A 15,988-nucleotide genomic window follows, 5' to 3' on the forward strand; every position below is an offset into this window, starting at 1 on the left:
TCAGGTCCTCACTTCAGGCTTCAGTTTGCTTTCATTTTACCTAATGTCTGAAGTTTTCAGGGTTCTTGGGGACTCTTGTGGGATGGGGGGGTGGAGGGAAAGAATCGCAGCTTTTTAATTCTCAAATTTGTCTCTAAGTAGAGTGAGGTAGCCAGGCTATGCCAAAAGATTTGATCTGAGCTCCTGATGGGAGTTTACAGAGCTCAGTTGGTACCTGGTGTCTGCATTAGATCACACTGTTAAAGGCTTAAAGTTATTTCAGTTCATTTTTAAATAATGACAGTGATTCAGCTTCATATTAAATGAACAAAGCTTACAAAGTGCATTTGTGGGTGTGTCAATGACTCTCTTTTTCCCTATTCTGCCTGCTCAATAGTGAAGTAACTTTAACTTCTGTAAGATAAAAGCTGCCTCTTGTGAAACTGGCAGTGTGTCAAACTCCAAAAACTGACACACTGGAAATTATTAGGATACACTTACTAGTCAGGACATGAACCTGCATACTCATGGCAAGTGCATTTCAGCAGCTCTGGCATCTGAATTTGCCTTTAATGAGCCATGGCAAGGCAAGGAGAACTTCTTAATAGACTCCAGTTCCATAAATTGGGGCTGCTACAGTCCAATTCTTTCTGCACTTGGATTCCTTGGATTGGTTGCAGTTGAATTTATGGATTGGGACTTTCCAAATCTCCTTCTCGGGAATCGAGAGCTATGGTAGGGAAGGGGAGCAGAACTTGCAGTGAGCCTGCTGCTTCAGGATAATGTTGTGGGGAAGCTGAGAAATACATGCTTGCCTTGTGGTTGGAGCACATTTAATATAAGGTAGCAAGTAAACCAGTCCTGCTTCCACGTTCTAGGATTGCTGTAAATTGTGCATGCTCTTTAAAGCGCACTTCTTTGCAGTTTTTTTCTCTCTCAGCTAGCTAACTTGTAAATTAGTTAGCTCATCTCATTTTGGCTTTGCTAGACTGAAACATGCAGACCTGCATCCCGCTTGCTTATTGCCACGTTAAGCTCTAACACTTCATTCCCAAAATGTTACTTTCTTGGTGCAGACAATAAGACTCTCTTTGTATCTCAGGTGGTCCGCAGCCGTCTGGAAAAGAGAGGCATTGCAGTCCATAATGTGAGATTGAATGGCTCGGCAGCCAGCCACGTCCTACATCAAGATAGTGGCCTGGGGTACAAAGACCTGGACCTCATTTTTGGTGTGGATCTGAAAAGTGAGGATGTGTTCCAGCTGGTTAAGGATGTGGTCATGGACTGCCTCTTGGACTTCCTCCCAGAAGGAGTAAACAAAGATAAGATCACCCCTATGACTCTAAAGGAGGCGTATGTGCAAAAGCTAGTGAAAGTGTGTAATGAAACAGACCGCTGGAGCCTCATATCGCTGTCCAACAACAGCGGGAAGAACGTGGAACTCAAGTTCGTAGACTCTCTCAGGCGGCAGTTTGAATTCAGTGTGGACTCCTTCCAGATCATACTGGATTCACTGCTGCTGTTCAGCGAGTGTTCAGAGAACCCCATGTCTGAGAACTTCCACCCTACAATCACTGGGGAAAGCATGTATGGGGACTTTGAGGAAGCAATGGACCACCTCAGGAACAGAGTCATTGCCACCAGGAATCCAGAGGAAATCAGAGGCGGTGGCCTTCTGAAGTACTGCAACCTCTTGGTGAGAGGATTTAAGCCCAAATCGGAAGTGGATATGAAGGCACTACAGAGATACATGTGCTCCAGGTTTTTCATAGACTTCTCTGACATTGGTGAGCAGCAGAGGAAGCTAGAGTGTTACCTTCAGAGTCACTTTGTTGGCATGGAAAGCAAAAGATACGAGTACCTTATGACCCTGCACAGGGTGGTGAATGAGAGCACTGTATGCCTGATGGGTCATGAAAGGAGGCAAACTCTGACCCTCATTGCCATGCTGGCTGCAAGGGTCCTGGCTGAGCAGAGCATCATCCCAACCGTCACAAACGTTACCTGCTACTATCAGCCAGCACCGTATGTCAGTGAAATAAACTTCAACTACTATGTTGCCCACGTGCAGCCCCTTCTGCCTTGCAGTCACTCCTATCCAACGTGGCTTCCCTGTAATTGAGCATGGATGATGCTCAGGACCTCCGCTCCAAAGCGTTTCCTTGCCTTTGGGAGCCTTTCGGGAAGACCTGCAACAAAAGGAAACTTGCTGGACTCTTGAGCAAGACTGTCTTGTTCCAACAGTCCTAGGAACTAGCGCTGTCTGCTGTACACTCTAGAGATTGGATGTGCAGTGTTATGGAAACTAGACCTATTTGAGATGTTTACAGGAAGACTGAATCACTTAGTGAATTATGTAGGCAATTGAGGGTGGGGGCGTGTTAGGGGGAGACTACAGACTTAGAATAAGATAGAGCTGCACTGCCCCAAAATGCAAAAGGATCTAACTTTTTTTTTTTTTTAAGTGCAGAAGTGTTATGGGTTGTGCAGACTCGTGGTTTCTGAAGATAGAAGCCAGAGTGGCTAATTACTTCGAAGGACCAAAGAATCCTGTTTAAGTGCCTGTAACAACATAAAACACAATTGTACTGTAAACTTTATTTTTCAGGGGCTGAGGTCCCGAGTGCTTGAGTGGGGAGTCTCAAAAAGAAAAAGGAAAAAAAGGGGAAAAAAAAAAGTTTTTGCGGGACGGGGGGGGGTCACCTGATCATTTCTAGTAACCGAACTGAAGCAGATGTTGGATTGCAGGTTACATGTTGCTAAGGTTTTTGGCATGGCTTGCTGCCTATGAAGGATCGACTGTGGCAAATAGCGGTCCAAGCTGAGTTGCACAGAAATGGGGTTAGCTTTGATTGACTACATGTAAAATGCCTAAGCATAATATGGGAGGGTTAGGCGGGGAGGAGGGAGGGAAAAGTGCATGGTGGCAAAAGCTGTGCTGAGCTTTGGAGATGGAAAGCAATAGGGGGGTTTACATGTGTAATGACTATTTAAAAAAAAAAAAAAAAAGTCCCAAGTCTGCAGTGCCAAATGTAACTATGTACATAAACAGTAAAGCTAAGAGTCTGTTTTGGAGTCTGCCCGTGGCTTCACCAATACATAACCATATATTTTCTAGGGAATTTGAAATACTACTTTTTTTGGCATGCAGTGTGGTTTTAATGCACAAAGCCAGTGGCTAGCTGGGTTATCTAGAAAAGACTAGGCTTGTCTTGAAGCACAAACTGACTCACTGGCTAGTCAAACCATTATCAGCGATAGCAACTACCATGGTGGCTGGAGCCAGTTTTAGGTCAAATGTACAGAACCTGGTCCCTCGGTACTAGAATGCTGTTGAATGAATCCAGCAGATTCTTTCCATTTGAGCCTCCTTTGGCTCAGACTTCTTCCTTCCTGTGCCCATCTTCATGCCCTTTCTTCAAAAGCAGCCTGTTTCCACATCTGAGCAACAGATAACATTTTAAATTCAAATGTAGCTTAGAAATGGAACTTGTCTAGCTGTTACTTCATTTTGTGCAAAAATCAGTTTGGCCTTAGGAACAGAGAGATCCTCTCGTGACTCCCCCCCCACCCCTGTTTAAAAAAACAAACCAAAACCTTTTATGCCTGTGGGAGTTTTGGTACATCTTATGCAAGTATATTGACTTTGAAGTTGCTGTGATGTCTAGAGCACAAAAAGTCCTGCCCTGAGCTGTCTGAAGTGAATACCCCTCCTTTTGGAACATCACATCTCAGGCTTAACTATGCATTATTTGTGGGGAGAGGGGGCGGAAGGGGGTTTAAAGCTCGTACGGTAGAGACATCTGGCACTTTAGCCATCAGCTCTACTGCTCAGAATATATGATGCAAGCCACTTCATAGCGCTTTCTAAGTGGCTAACAAAACATGAGCACTTATTTACTAATTTTGCTTTTTGGTCCTTGACAACACTGTACCATGGCTGGACTGACTGAACAGTCTAATTAATAAAGATTAGATACTTGGAATGTGAATAACCAGAACTTTACCTTCTTGGTGCTGGGAGAGGATGTGTGGAGTGGGGTGGGAGCAGGGAATGTGTGGCTTGTACAGCTTAGTGAACACAAACAGCTTAAATCCTGTTTCCCAACCACTTCTTATCCAGTATGAACTGAAGAGGAACAGGTCCCTGCCACTGTCATAGTTAAGGGGTTTAACAATCACCTCTTGTAAATAGTTTTGTACTTTCAGAACAAATAGTTGAAAGCTTTAAAGGTAAACTCCACTACGTAGCAGTTTAACTTCCTGATGCCCAGAGCCTTACTTCGGTTGCAATGCCTGACGAAAAAGAGTTTGAGACCAGTCTTCCCTTGTGCTGAAAAAAACAAACCGGTTTAACGGCTGCTTTTGAGAACTAACTAGGATCTCTAGGTATGCAATCTTCACTTTGAATATACTCGCTTCAAGGAGCAACCTGTTTTTGCACTGTTTAGCTAGGCTTCAGATTAGCGCAGATGAGATGTAAGTGTGCTGCTGCTTGATTTGCAGGCTCTTCACTTTTTATCACAAGCATGTAGGCTGGCGCGCTAAACAGAGAGAACTCCCTCCTTCCCCTCGTAGAATGTAAAGGTTCCCAACCACCAAAGGCTTGATGGGGGGGAATTTAAAATAAGATTGCACTTTGATTTGTGGAGTGTGTGTGGTGAAATTCTTGTGAATGGGGTTGAATTGGCATTTTCCAGATATTTGGAGTGTGAGATCATGCTGCCTCTTGTGAGGGGGGAAAAATTGGAAGATTCCAATAGTTTGAATGGCACTTTTTAATTTTGTTTCAAATGTGCATTTTTTTCCTACACCTGTATCACTTGTCATGCAATGGGCTTGACATAAAGACTCACTAGATTCTTTAGAATCTGTTACAAATAAATACAGTGTATTCAAATGTGTTGAATTTCTTTTTTCATTGTTTACCTGTCCTCCTATGGGTAATGCAGTTTTCACTAATTCTGGCTCTTGCTAATTGGAATAAAAAGCTAACTGGATGCATTGGGATAAGAAGGCAGGCCTGTTCTGTGCATGCTTGCTGGGATTATGACTTAATCTCAAAGTTTCCAAATACTGCTTGTACACTAGCATGAACTGAAGCAACTACAGAGGCTTGGAGTAAGTGATTTATAGGGAGCAATCTTGGTGGCAATCATACCAGCAACCCAAACGCTTTTGACTTAACCCTTGTTCTTCAGCTGAGTGTGCACTCTTTCCTAGCTGCTTGTCATGCTACTTTTGGGGGAATATGTCCTGGCTGCCGCCTCGGTTGGTAGGGAATAGTTTATCTCGCATAAGTCCTGTTCTGTGAAGACTGGAATACTTAATCACTGCCGCAGTCTTTCAACAGCTTGACCTGCTGCTGCCAGTCTTCACTGATTTATAGTAATGGACCCGACTCGCTTTGGCTCTCTTTCTTCCAGGCTCTGCGTTCTGCACACCTAACTGCTCAGGCAGGTGGGCTAAATGTTTCCAGGGGAGCACCTATATGGGGCCAACTTCCAGGAGAGCTCAGTACTCTGTTACTGAACCTCAACTGTTGAGTGTGCTGGTTTACTGAGCTCTCTAAAATGACTAGCACTAGGTATGGGCATAAACCCTTCAGAAATCTCTGGCCCTAATCCAGCCCAAGACAAAATTTCACTTCTGTCTGGTTCTGTTGCATCAAACATGATCGCATGTCAGGAATGCTTCCAGCAGCAAAAAACACTCTTGGGGTTCCTGTGATTCTCTAAGCACTTTGCCCATTTGGGGGCCAAATCTTCCCTTGATGAGAACAGTCTAGTCTGTGGCTAGCCTTTGGGTTGGCACCAGGTACTGGAGGCAGATGTGCCCCTTCCTGCCTGTACAAAGTGGGGACAGCCCTGCTCTTCTGTCGGAGCTGTACGCATCGACTGAACCGTGTCTACTCGGAGTGGTTGACGGTGGATAGTGCTAAACTGCAGATGACAGCAGGCAGGAAAGCCAAGCAACTTAAACTTCATCCTGAGCTCCAAGCCCATTCCTTCTCACAGATTTGAGGCATGCTGGGGGGGTAGAAACTGCCTTACTAGAGTGACTGTCAACCCAGCTCCTCTTTCGGGTGTCTTCTCGTCACTGCTACTAGGTCCTGCAAAATGACTGTTCGTGAGCTGGTGAATGGGCTGCCTTTCTGAATCTGTGACCCTGAGCAAAGCAGCAAAACCCCTGACGGGGTTGGCCTTCCATTGTTTGAAGCGGATCAGACTATACAAAGGGATGTTGGTGGAAAGTACTAGTTATGATCAGAAAGGGGCTATCTGTGTTTACAACTGAGATGTGGATCCCTCTTTTGTTAATTATAAAATAAAATGTATATTTTCTCAAATGTTGTCTGTCGTCCTTGCTTAGCACACATGGCATGAGGCCTATTCTGCAGTCAAGTAAGATTGTGACTAAATATCTGGCTTGCATTCAGTATGTGCCCAGCAAATTCCCCAGCAGCAGTATTGATCGCCTCTCCAGCAGTAGCTCATATAGTGGAACACACCACGTCAATCTTGAGCCTTTTTCCTTGAGTGCTTGGCTAGCCCTCTTAATAAAAAGCCTTTCATATGGCAGCACTTGGTCTAAGCTTACCAGCCAATACAGCTGCTGGTGCTTGGTGGAGCTAGGCACTCATGGGGGTAGGTGTGCAGCCCTCTTGCAGGGATATGATCATATCTGATTTCTAGTCTGCAAAGTGACTGCCATGGCAAGTACCCCACTCTCAGTCCCTTGGTTTACAGCTTCTATCTGCCTGGTTGGGCCCAGAAACGAGTTGTTTTCTGCTCACTGTACCAGCATTTGTCCCTCTTTCAGTCTCGGGCAGCAACCTCAGCAGTCTGGCATTCTTGCCATTGCTCCCATTGTTTTTACCCTGGCGCAAAAAAGCGACAGAAGCCCCACTTGGAGTTGGACAGATGCAAACGTGTTGGGGAAACTTTTTTGCCTCTGCTTGCTGTGTCAGACAGTAAATGATGCAGACGGCTGCTGAGGCTTCCTGTGACTTGCATTGCCCTTCCTCAAGAAGGAAGGCTTCCTGCAGGTCACCTCCCCTTGGAGGGGGCTGGGCGGAGGGACTGGACTTCATGCATCGGGCTTGGAAACCTGTGTGATTGGGGGGGGGAAGGGCTTTTAGGGCAATTTGGGAAGTCTACTACAGTCTTCTGTACCTACCTGACACCTGAAGGTAACCAGAGCTATGCATTAGCTCCTACTGTGATGCTACTAAAGAACATGAGATCATGTTGAATCTGATCACAGGTCCGTCTAGCTTAGTATGCTACCTTTCTCATAGTAGCAGAATGCAAATACTAAGGTATGTGAGCTAATTGAGACCCATCCCAATAGCCCAAACTATTAGTCTGCGATGCTGGGTGGTGTTAGCCCTACTTACGTGGTTTGTAAAAAGGGGTGGAGAGGGGAACAGATGATTAGATGATTTTAAAATGGGAGGGCTGACTAATTGAGGCTCGAGCATGAGTTTGAGCTCTCTAGTTCTGCCATGGATTTTCTTTTTGGAGCGTTCTTCCCCATTAGAAGGGCAGGAAGATCTGTATGGCAGGCTTGTCTGGGTTTGATTTTGGTAATGCCCGGATGGCTGAGGATTCTTGGACTGAGGGCTCTCCAAATGCAGACTAGTGTGGTTACAGTATTTAGATGGCTTGGAATATACAGTGCATGTTGATTAAAAAATGCCTGTGGCAGCTAGAGCAGGCATCTCCTGGGAGGAGGCGGCCTGAGCCAGGCAGCTTGGAGCTCAGATGAATGAGCTCCTTTAGAGGCACTTTCTGCCTAATATTTTAAGAGAGGATTTTGGAGCTTTCAGAGCAGAGACTAGCACCCTTACTGATGTTGAGACGGTGGCACTCAACTCTTCCAATTTAAAGATAATTTCTGAATGCTGACCAGCTCTCTCATACTGCAGTTTTCCTTCTAACCCGGCTGCCTGCCCCCCCAGTTCCTGGTGAGGTGGTGGTGGTGAATATACTGTGTGCAAGTATCTGGGATGAAAGCAGCCTCTGTCTGCAAGGCTCCACTTTCCATTTATAGCTGTGTTTAGGCAATGCAGCACACAGAAGCTTTGCAGCCTTCTCTTGTGCCTGGTGCCAAGCTTGAGACACATCTCGCATTGATATGCAGATACTACGAGCAGTCTGGTCTCAGCAGGGCTGAGCTGCCTGAGGATGTCACAGAAATGGTGTCCCTGTGCTGTGGTCCCAAGACTGTTGCAGGCAGTTTATCACGTTCATGTTGTTCAGGCAAAGTGCCTGATCCTTGGAGATGCTGGCCAGTGCTTAGATCTCACAAGAGCAGACCCAGAGACAGCAACAGCAGTGCTTGCTCGGAGCGAGACTAGCACATCTTGTTTCTTGGCACGCGGCCACTGGCTGGCTGCTCTTGCTGCTCGCTTGAGATTACAGATTAGGCCTAACTCCCGCAGATTAGATCCAGATTTGTCCTAACACTGACCTCTGGAAACAGGCAAGTCATGGCCCACAGCACCTCTTTTAATATCAGTTGCTTTTGCAGGCACACATCGGCCAATGTGCAGTCACCAGGCATAGATGCCTGCCCCATTTCTCTTATTCTGCTGGCAGTATGGTTTCTTAGAGGCCTCCTGTTTTGAAGTCCTCAAATGGTGCTTTATTTTGGGCCTCTTGGCACCTCAATAAGGAGTGCTCTCCTACAAACTTGTCTCATGGGTCAGGATTGGCAAACGGGTTCTTTCGCTCTAGGCTGAGCCACTGGTTTGCTATGTGAAGAAGGCAAATTGCACTAATTGTCCGCTCATTTGACTGAGCGCTCGTTTAAATCGCATGGGGAGGGGGTTGTTTGTTTGTTTTTGTTTTTGCTTCAAAAACCAAAAAAACAAAACTGCAAAGCAGTGTGGCTTTCCAGGTAACTCGGGACCCAAAGTGCAGAGTGTACTCTGGGCAGGGGAGGTGGCACTGCCCCTGGAGTGTTTATCCCTGCGGATCATGATCTGTGGCCTTGGCTAAGTCAGTTCATTGTCCTGTGCCTCGGTTTCCCTATTTCTAAAATGGGTATAATGACACTTCCGAAGTGGGGGAAATGAGGCATGCTGCTGCTGTCCTTTAGGAAGCAGGTGTAGCATGGTGTTGTGTTGAGGAGCGGGTTAGGCTGTGCTGCTCTCGGGAGCAGGGGATGCATGCTCCATACTCCTCAAAGCTAAAGTGCCATCTCTAGGATGACCGCTGTGACACCGGTGTTGTGCGTTTGCCCTCTTACGTCTTTCGGGGACCACTGCCCTTTTGGTGACCCAGGCTGGGAAGATCCGTCAAGCCTGCCTTCCTTTCCAACCGCACTGGGTCAGCGGCCTGATCCTGAGAGAAGCTGAGCACCCTGGCTGCTTCAGTGGCCAAGGGGATTCCACTAGGTTCTGCATCCTATGGGCTTTAGCCCAAACCCTTGTGCCAGAGTTGATCCTTGCCCCACACTGCCACCACTGCATGTTTACACTGCTTATCTTGCTACTATCGACATGTAGTTTCAGTGAGAGCAGTGTCACCCTGCCTTCAAAGCAGCAGCAAGCAGTACACTCCAAGTGGTGTTTATGTATGGCCTACATTTTGCATCTTAGCATAAGGAGTTGGATGGGTTACACCCTTCCTTACCCATTAGCTCCCAGGGCGGCGTGGCTGGAACATCTGATTACTTTAAGCATCCCTCTGCTAATGTACAATTATAGGTTCCTTCTTGAAGTCCCTGCTAAACGCACATGTCCGCAGAATGACTCACGTAAGTACTGTTCTTGTAATGAATGCTGGATAAATTCTTTAAAGACTGGACATTATGTTAACATGTCACTAACCTGCCGCCCCTTGCCTGCGTAACGAGTTGAACCAGTATTTGCCCAGCGGCAGAAGTTGATGGCTCATGCTGTAGCAATTCCTATGTACTAGCATGGCGATGGCAAATTGCAAAGTACAGGGTAGCAAGGTTGTAATTATGCTGAACAGAGGGGTTTTCTCTTTGCAGTGTCAGTCTGAAAGAATCGTCCATAACTCCTTGAAAGGAGAATTGTCTGCCTGGGTGTATTTTAGTCGCTGAACTCTCGAGCAAGGGTTACAAGCCTTGGGGGTGTGGAGAAGGAAATGAGGAAAACCCCAAATTCTAGCTTGGGAGGCAGCAGAGACATAGCCTAATCTGCAGTTTCTGATCTATGCCGAGGTTTGCGATACTCAAACTTGCGGGAGCTGTGCAATGCCTGTGCTTCCTTGTAGGTTGGGGCTGGCATTGCCACATCAGTCCTTGAGGGTTCCTTAATGTACATGATTCTTCAAGGAGGAATAATGTGGTCTTTTAACCGGCAGTGCTCATTTAGGGCCAGATTGGGCTGCTTTGGCCCTCATTGAGGGCTGCCTTCCTCAGTGAGTAATCCCAGCTAACCTACTCGCAGGGGAAGGCCTTGTTCGACATGAGTAAACCCATCATGCTGCAGCCCTTAATCTTGCTGGCGGCAAAGTCTTGGGAGGGGCTGTGCACCCTCAGCCTGCCGTTGACATCAATGGAAACGGAGCATTTACCACCTCTCAGTACTGAGCTCCTAATACTTGACTCATTGCTCATTTTTATTACTGTAAAACATAGGAAATCCAGCCAGATCAAGGCTTTGGTATGCTAGGGGCTGTACAGACATGCAACAAAAGGCAGTACCTGTCATGAGGAGTGAACAGGCTAACCCAGATAGCTATTACTCCCTTCACTTTGCAGCTGTGGCCATGTGGAGCCCAGGAGCATTAGATGATGTGCTCAAGGTTGCAGAGGGAGCCAGTGGCGGAGCTGGGTATGACCCACAAATCTTCTCATCCAGTTACTTAGGTGCAAGCTCCTGTCTGCTCCTTGGAGGTGCTCTGAGCTGGTGGGGGCGGCCTGGAGCTGGGCCAGAGCGCACAGGTGCGCTCTAGCCGCCGTTCCGTGCCAGGTGCTGATGTACCCCAGTCTCTGTAGACTCTAGTTGCCCCTGGGGTGAAACTGCAGCTGGGATAGTTCCTGCTCTGCAGAGCTGGGGAGGGTGGGGAGTGAAAGGATGCACCAGCCTGCTTGGTCCAGGCCTGCAGGTTTGATTTCCTAGTACTCTGCAGTTGGGTAAAACCTGTGCATGCAGCCAGGTCTAGCAGAGAGCAGGCATTGCATCTACACGCATTGATTACACTGTAGCCAGGCAGGATGTGTGACTTCTTCAGGGAGAACAAGTGAGGATCAGCATTAATTAGCAATAGGTGTTTGCAGCTTACAAAGCCAGTAAAGGACATGGCATGACTGATTGCTTGGTCACCTCCGGGGTACTATTTTGGAGAAGAGACAATACAGCCACTTTGATCTGCTCTGGGGAGGGGTGGAGAGGCTCCTAATTTGTTTGCCTCAGCAAATAGCTCAGGAGCTGTTTCCCCACCCTGGTTACTCTCTAGTTAGACTAGTCACTCCTGCTCCTTTGCCTGTGTTTGCTGGATCGTGAGCCCTTTGCTTCTAGCTTTACTATCTGCTACAGGAAGCTGCGGAGTTGTGCTGCCCGCTTCCTCCTTCCCCTCACTTGTGCAGAGTACTGAGATGTTACATTGCGTGCTGTGAGGGGTGGCATTTCCCACTGCAGCTGGAGATGTAGTGACTATCTTAGGCCCACACATCCCATCCACCCACAGAGGAGCCCATGCCACACATACAAACGTGGCCTCAGATATTCTCTCCCAGCCTTGTGCTGTTCTCTCTGCCGCAGAAACCTGGAGCCCATGACTTCTACCTGTCTCCATCCTTTACGTGCTGCTCTGTGCTCTGTGGCTTGGCTTCCTAATGCACACAACAGAGACTGCAGATCTTTGCAACTGCCTGGCCGCAGAAGCAGCTGCCAAAGATGCTTCAGGTAGCTCCTGCCACCTCCGCCTCTACCAGCGTTGCCTTGTAGGGAGGCCCCTCAACTCTTAAAGCTGAAGGCAAAGCCAGGTCTGACTCGGCTCCAGTTCCAAGCAGAGCTCACTATAGCTGACTTGTGCTGGGATTTGTGGAAAGGTGCCAATTTACCTGGCTTAACCTTTTTATGGTGATGGTTGTCTACTGTGCATGTTGTTCTTCCCATTTTCTGAGATCATTAGGTGCCCACTCAGGCATCACAAAAGCTACTCAGCTCCAGCGTTTGCTTCTCCAGCAGGAAGGGGTTATGCTTCTCTTGCTCTTCCAGGCAAGTGCAAACTCTGGGTTGCAGAGGCCTGCTGTTCCTCCTTCTGGGTGGCAGAGAGCCAGCTGCATACTTAGGCACATCACCTAAGACGGAGCAGAGAGGGAGAGATGCTCTGAGCCTGGGGAGTGCATGAAGCCGTTCCCCTGCGGAGTGGGACATTCACCGCCAAGTGTCGCTTCCAACTCGGCTGCCCCATGTAAGCCCCAGCCTTGCTCCAGTGAACCTGTGGTAACGGATTGATCACCAGCGCCCAAGAGCCAGGCTGTCACTATTCTGCATCAGACAGTCCCGCAGCAGGAGGGAGCTCTGCGACTACCCCCTGCTCCAGAGGCATAGGTCCTACCTTCACCATGTCTCAGCTGTGCCTGGGTATTTGCCATCTGCTGGTCTTTATTAACTTGATTCTGATTCCAGCATCCTTTTAGTGGGATTATGGCAGTAACATTTAGAGGGCCTCCCCTGAAATCAGGGCCCCACTGTACCAGATGCTGTACATATGTGTAGTAAGAGAGAGAGACACCCTGCCCTGAAGGGCTTGTACTCCAAATAGATGAGACTAAGGTGGGGAGAGGTTTGCTCAGCTCATCAAAAATAGAGGTGTGTACTGGCAAGACCTGAATGCAGATGTTGCGTCTCCTGGGGCTGGGGGATCTTTGGGGAGGGAAGAAGCTGGGGCAGGCTCCTCTGTTTACAGTGACAAAAGAGTGGGCCTCTGTCCAGGTTGGTGTAGGCAGGAGGAATGCAGGCTCGCCCCATGCAGAAACCTTCGAGGGCCAGGATTACAAGCTCAATCCTATAATTGAGGAAATCCACCCTCTCATTAGCCCCACAGGAGCCTTCCGTCTTGCTTGCTTTTTTCCTTTCTGCTCCAATTCTGTTTTTCTCGCTGGAATTGCAGGCCATGTCCCCTCCCATCACTGGCATTCCTTTCATGCTTGGTACAGCAGCAGAGGTCACCGCTCTTGCTCCAGGGATACACACAGCCTGGCATCCTCTGAGATTAAACCAAGTTTAGGATGCTGGAACATTGCAGGGAGCACAAATGTGGTTTTTAGCAACATCCTTTCAGGACTCCTCTGGCCGTGCCTGCCATTCTCTGCCTGCGTGAGAGAGAGATTAGCACTGGTGAAGGGTGCCAGGCCAATGGTTTTAATTTGTCTACGGCCAGCAGCAGCAGGATTGGCCCTGCTAAGATCTGCGCAGATATGTCTGTGGCCAAGGAAACGGTTGTTGCCACAGCCAGGCCACTGGCAGGTGCTTGCGACTCCTGAAAGGATGAGAGTTATTGCTGCCTGGTGAGTGTACCTCCAAAATCAAGGGGAAAAAAAATCATGCTTTACCCTTCTACTTGCCTATCCAGCTGCCTATTAGCACAGTGTGTGAGCAAAACAGAAACCTCCTCAAATTTATCCTTGCAACACAGGAAGGATTGTTGCCCCCATTTTACAGATGAGAAACTGAGGTACGGAGGGAAGGAGCATCTTGCCTCGTGCATCTGTAATATCAAGCCCTGTTCTCCTTGGTACCTGCTCTGTCTTGTTACGTGCAGACCGTCATTCCTTTTCCTGCAAGAATAGAGAAGGCCACTAGCTCCCTCTTGCATAGGGAGCTCCTCCTGAGGGGGAAAGGTGGTAAATATTAAGCACAGGAAGCTGCTGGTGTCCAGAGGGGCTCGAGGTTGTATTACCTGTGTCTGATGTTTGAGCGAGTCCAAGGGAGAGGTCGGTTCTCATAGACCACCTGACTTGGATAGTAAACACCGTGACTTTCCTTCGTGCGCACACCAGACGGTCAGGCATTCGGTTTGCAGGCCCTTTTCCTGCAAAAAGCCATCTCTTCCCCTTGTCTGGCCTTCTCTGAGCACCTCTGCTTCTAGCTGGCTCCTTTTGAATCTGGTGGCACAATGATCTTTTTAGTCTCTGTTGCAGATGACATGGCCCTCCCTTTCTGCAGGTGGGTGCTGGCATCCTGTTGTGTTGTCTTCTTGAGGCTCCATCCCTACTCAGCAAATGCGTCTTTCCAGCTTGTTCCTGCCAGCTGTAGCAAGTGGCCCACAGGACTTGGAGAGGATCCGGCCCAAGGGTCTTGCAGAACGGCTCCTCGTGCTGCCTTCGCCAGTGCTGTGAGCAGCCTGCCCCTAGCTGCAGAGTTCCTAGGCATTCCTCAGCTCCGGAGATCTCGCAGTCGGGAAACTTTACACCCTAGCACGCACCCCTCTGAGTGAATGTGTGAGGCTGTGAGCTCCACTGGGGATGGGCTGCACACTCCAAAGGGGAAAGCTCCCTTCCACACCCACAAGCTTGCCTCTGGGGGCCCTTGGCAGTACTGGCCATGCCATGTTGTGTAAGGTCATTTCACCTGGATAAGCTAAGCAAGGTCTGGCTAAGCCAGTACTTGAGCAGGACATTTCCAGGGAAGACTTGGCTGCTGCAGAAAATGGTATTTGGTGACTCAGAAGAGGATTGTCCACGGTGCTACCAGACACCCATCTCGGATGAAACATCACACTGAGCTATCTAGGCAGGGCAGGGTGGAACCAGAGCCTAACTGGTTGAGAGAGGTATGAGCTTTCACAGGCAACATCCCACTCTGTCAGATCCCAGGAGATACTTTTTCTTTGTTCGACCTCTAGCATTTGTTCCTGCCCGTGCTATCTTGCCATATCTATGAAAGCATTTGGAGATCCATTAAGATGACAGAGTGCATCAGTGCCAAATCGGTATCAGATCTCTCGATGCTCCAAGGTGTATTATTGATCAGGGTGCTGTTTAGCATCCGGAGTATGAAGAAATGCCCTGGCCCAAGGCTGTGGATTCTTGTCTGACACAGTTTCACTACGAAGCATGACTGTCCAATCCCCACGCTAGGGTCAGCGTGCTTCCCATGGCTCTGTGCTAAGGTGAGCCAGCACAGAAGGGAGTGTCCAGTTACTGGACAACAGTACTTACACTAGCAGGATTCTTTCACAGGTAAGAAGGCATCACATTGAGATCTGTACACGGAAAGGCAAGTTCTGCAGTACTGGTGTGGGGGCATCTGGAAGTGACTAAGGCATGAGGCAAAAAAAAAAAAAACGTGGCAAGGAACATGTATTGCTACTTATACTCAGTATTGTCTGAGTCTTTCCCTCTGGCCTATGGGTTGAGCAAACTTGTGTTCCTCTGAACAAACGCCTAGAGGAGAGCCTTGCCTGTAGGCTCCGGTCCACAAGAGCGTTCTCTCTGCCCAGCATGTCTCTGCAGTGTTCGGTAAAACCATATGGTGGTTTTACAAAGTGGAGCAAAGGTGGGGAATTATGAAAGATGCAAGGATTTTGATACCAGCCACATCTGGGACACATGGGATTAAGGCACTTAACAGGTCTGCCATCATTTGGTAATGACATGGCAACAGCGGGGGGGGAGAACTGGAATGGTTCTGTTCCTAAAGCCGTCTCTCTCCTGCTTGAGCTCGGGATGACTCACCACTTGCTGCTAGCAGTGTGGAGCCTATGGTGCACAGCAGTGTTATTCCAGTTCCTTCCAGCAAGGGGCAATGGTGTGTGCATGTGCCAGTCCGTGCACTCCATGACTCATGCCCAGGGTTGAACTCAGCCCAAGAAGGAATTTTCCCCCTGGCTGTATTGGTGGGGTCTATGGGCTCTCCGTCGACAGGAGTGCTGAGGCAGGGTGGGGTCAGGTGGGTGCGTCCTGTCCCGCAGTGGGGCCGCCAGGAGCCAAAGTCCCCTTTTTTGCTACCTTCTGTGATTGAGAGAGTCTGGAGTAAATCCTTTCCCATGTGGGCGGAGGTGATTCTGAAGCCGGGCTG

At 48.4% G+C, this 15,988-nt stretch overlaps 1 protein-coding gene across 1 annotated transcript in view; it reads left to right on the plus strand.

Annotated features, from left to right (window-relative positions):
- TENT5B (terminal nucleotidyltransferase 5B) overlaps positions 1 to 3,971 on the plus strand; it is an 8,681-nt gene extending 4,710 nt beyond the window's left edge. Inside the window, exon 2 of the mRNA XM_006019369.3 lies at positions 1,082 to 3,971. Coding sequence (XP_006019431.1) covers positions 1,082 to 2,101 — 1,020 coding nt within the window. The 3' untranslated portion in view covers positions 2,102 to 3,971. The remainder of the gene's footprint in view (positions 1 to 1,081) is intronic.
- Positions 3,972 to 15,988: the final 12,017 nt, after the last annotated feature.

The sequence above is a fragment of the Alligator sinensis genome, unplaced genomic scaffold, assembly GCF_000455745.1.
Source record: "Alligator sinensis unplaced genomic scaffold, ASM45574v1 scaffold337_1, whole genome shotgun sequence".
Lineage (NCBI taxonomy): Eukaryota > Metazoa > Chordata > Crocodylia > Alligatoridae > Alligator > Alligator sinensis.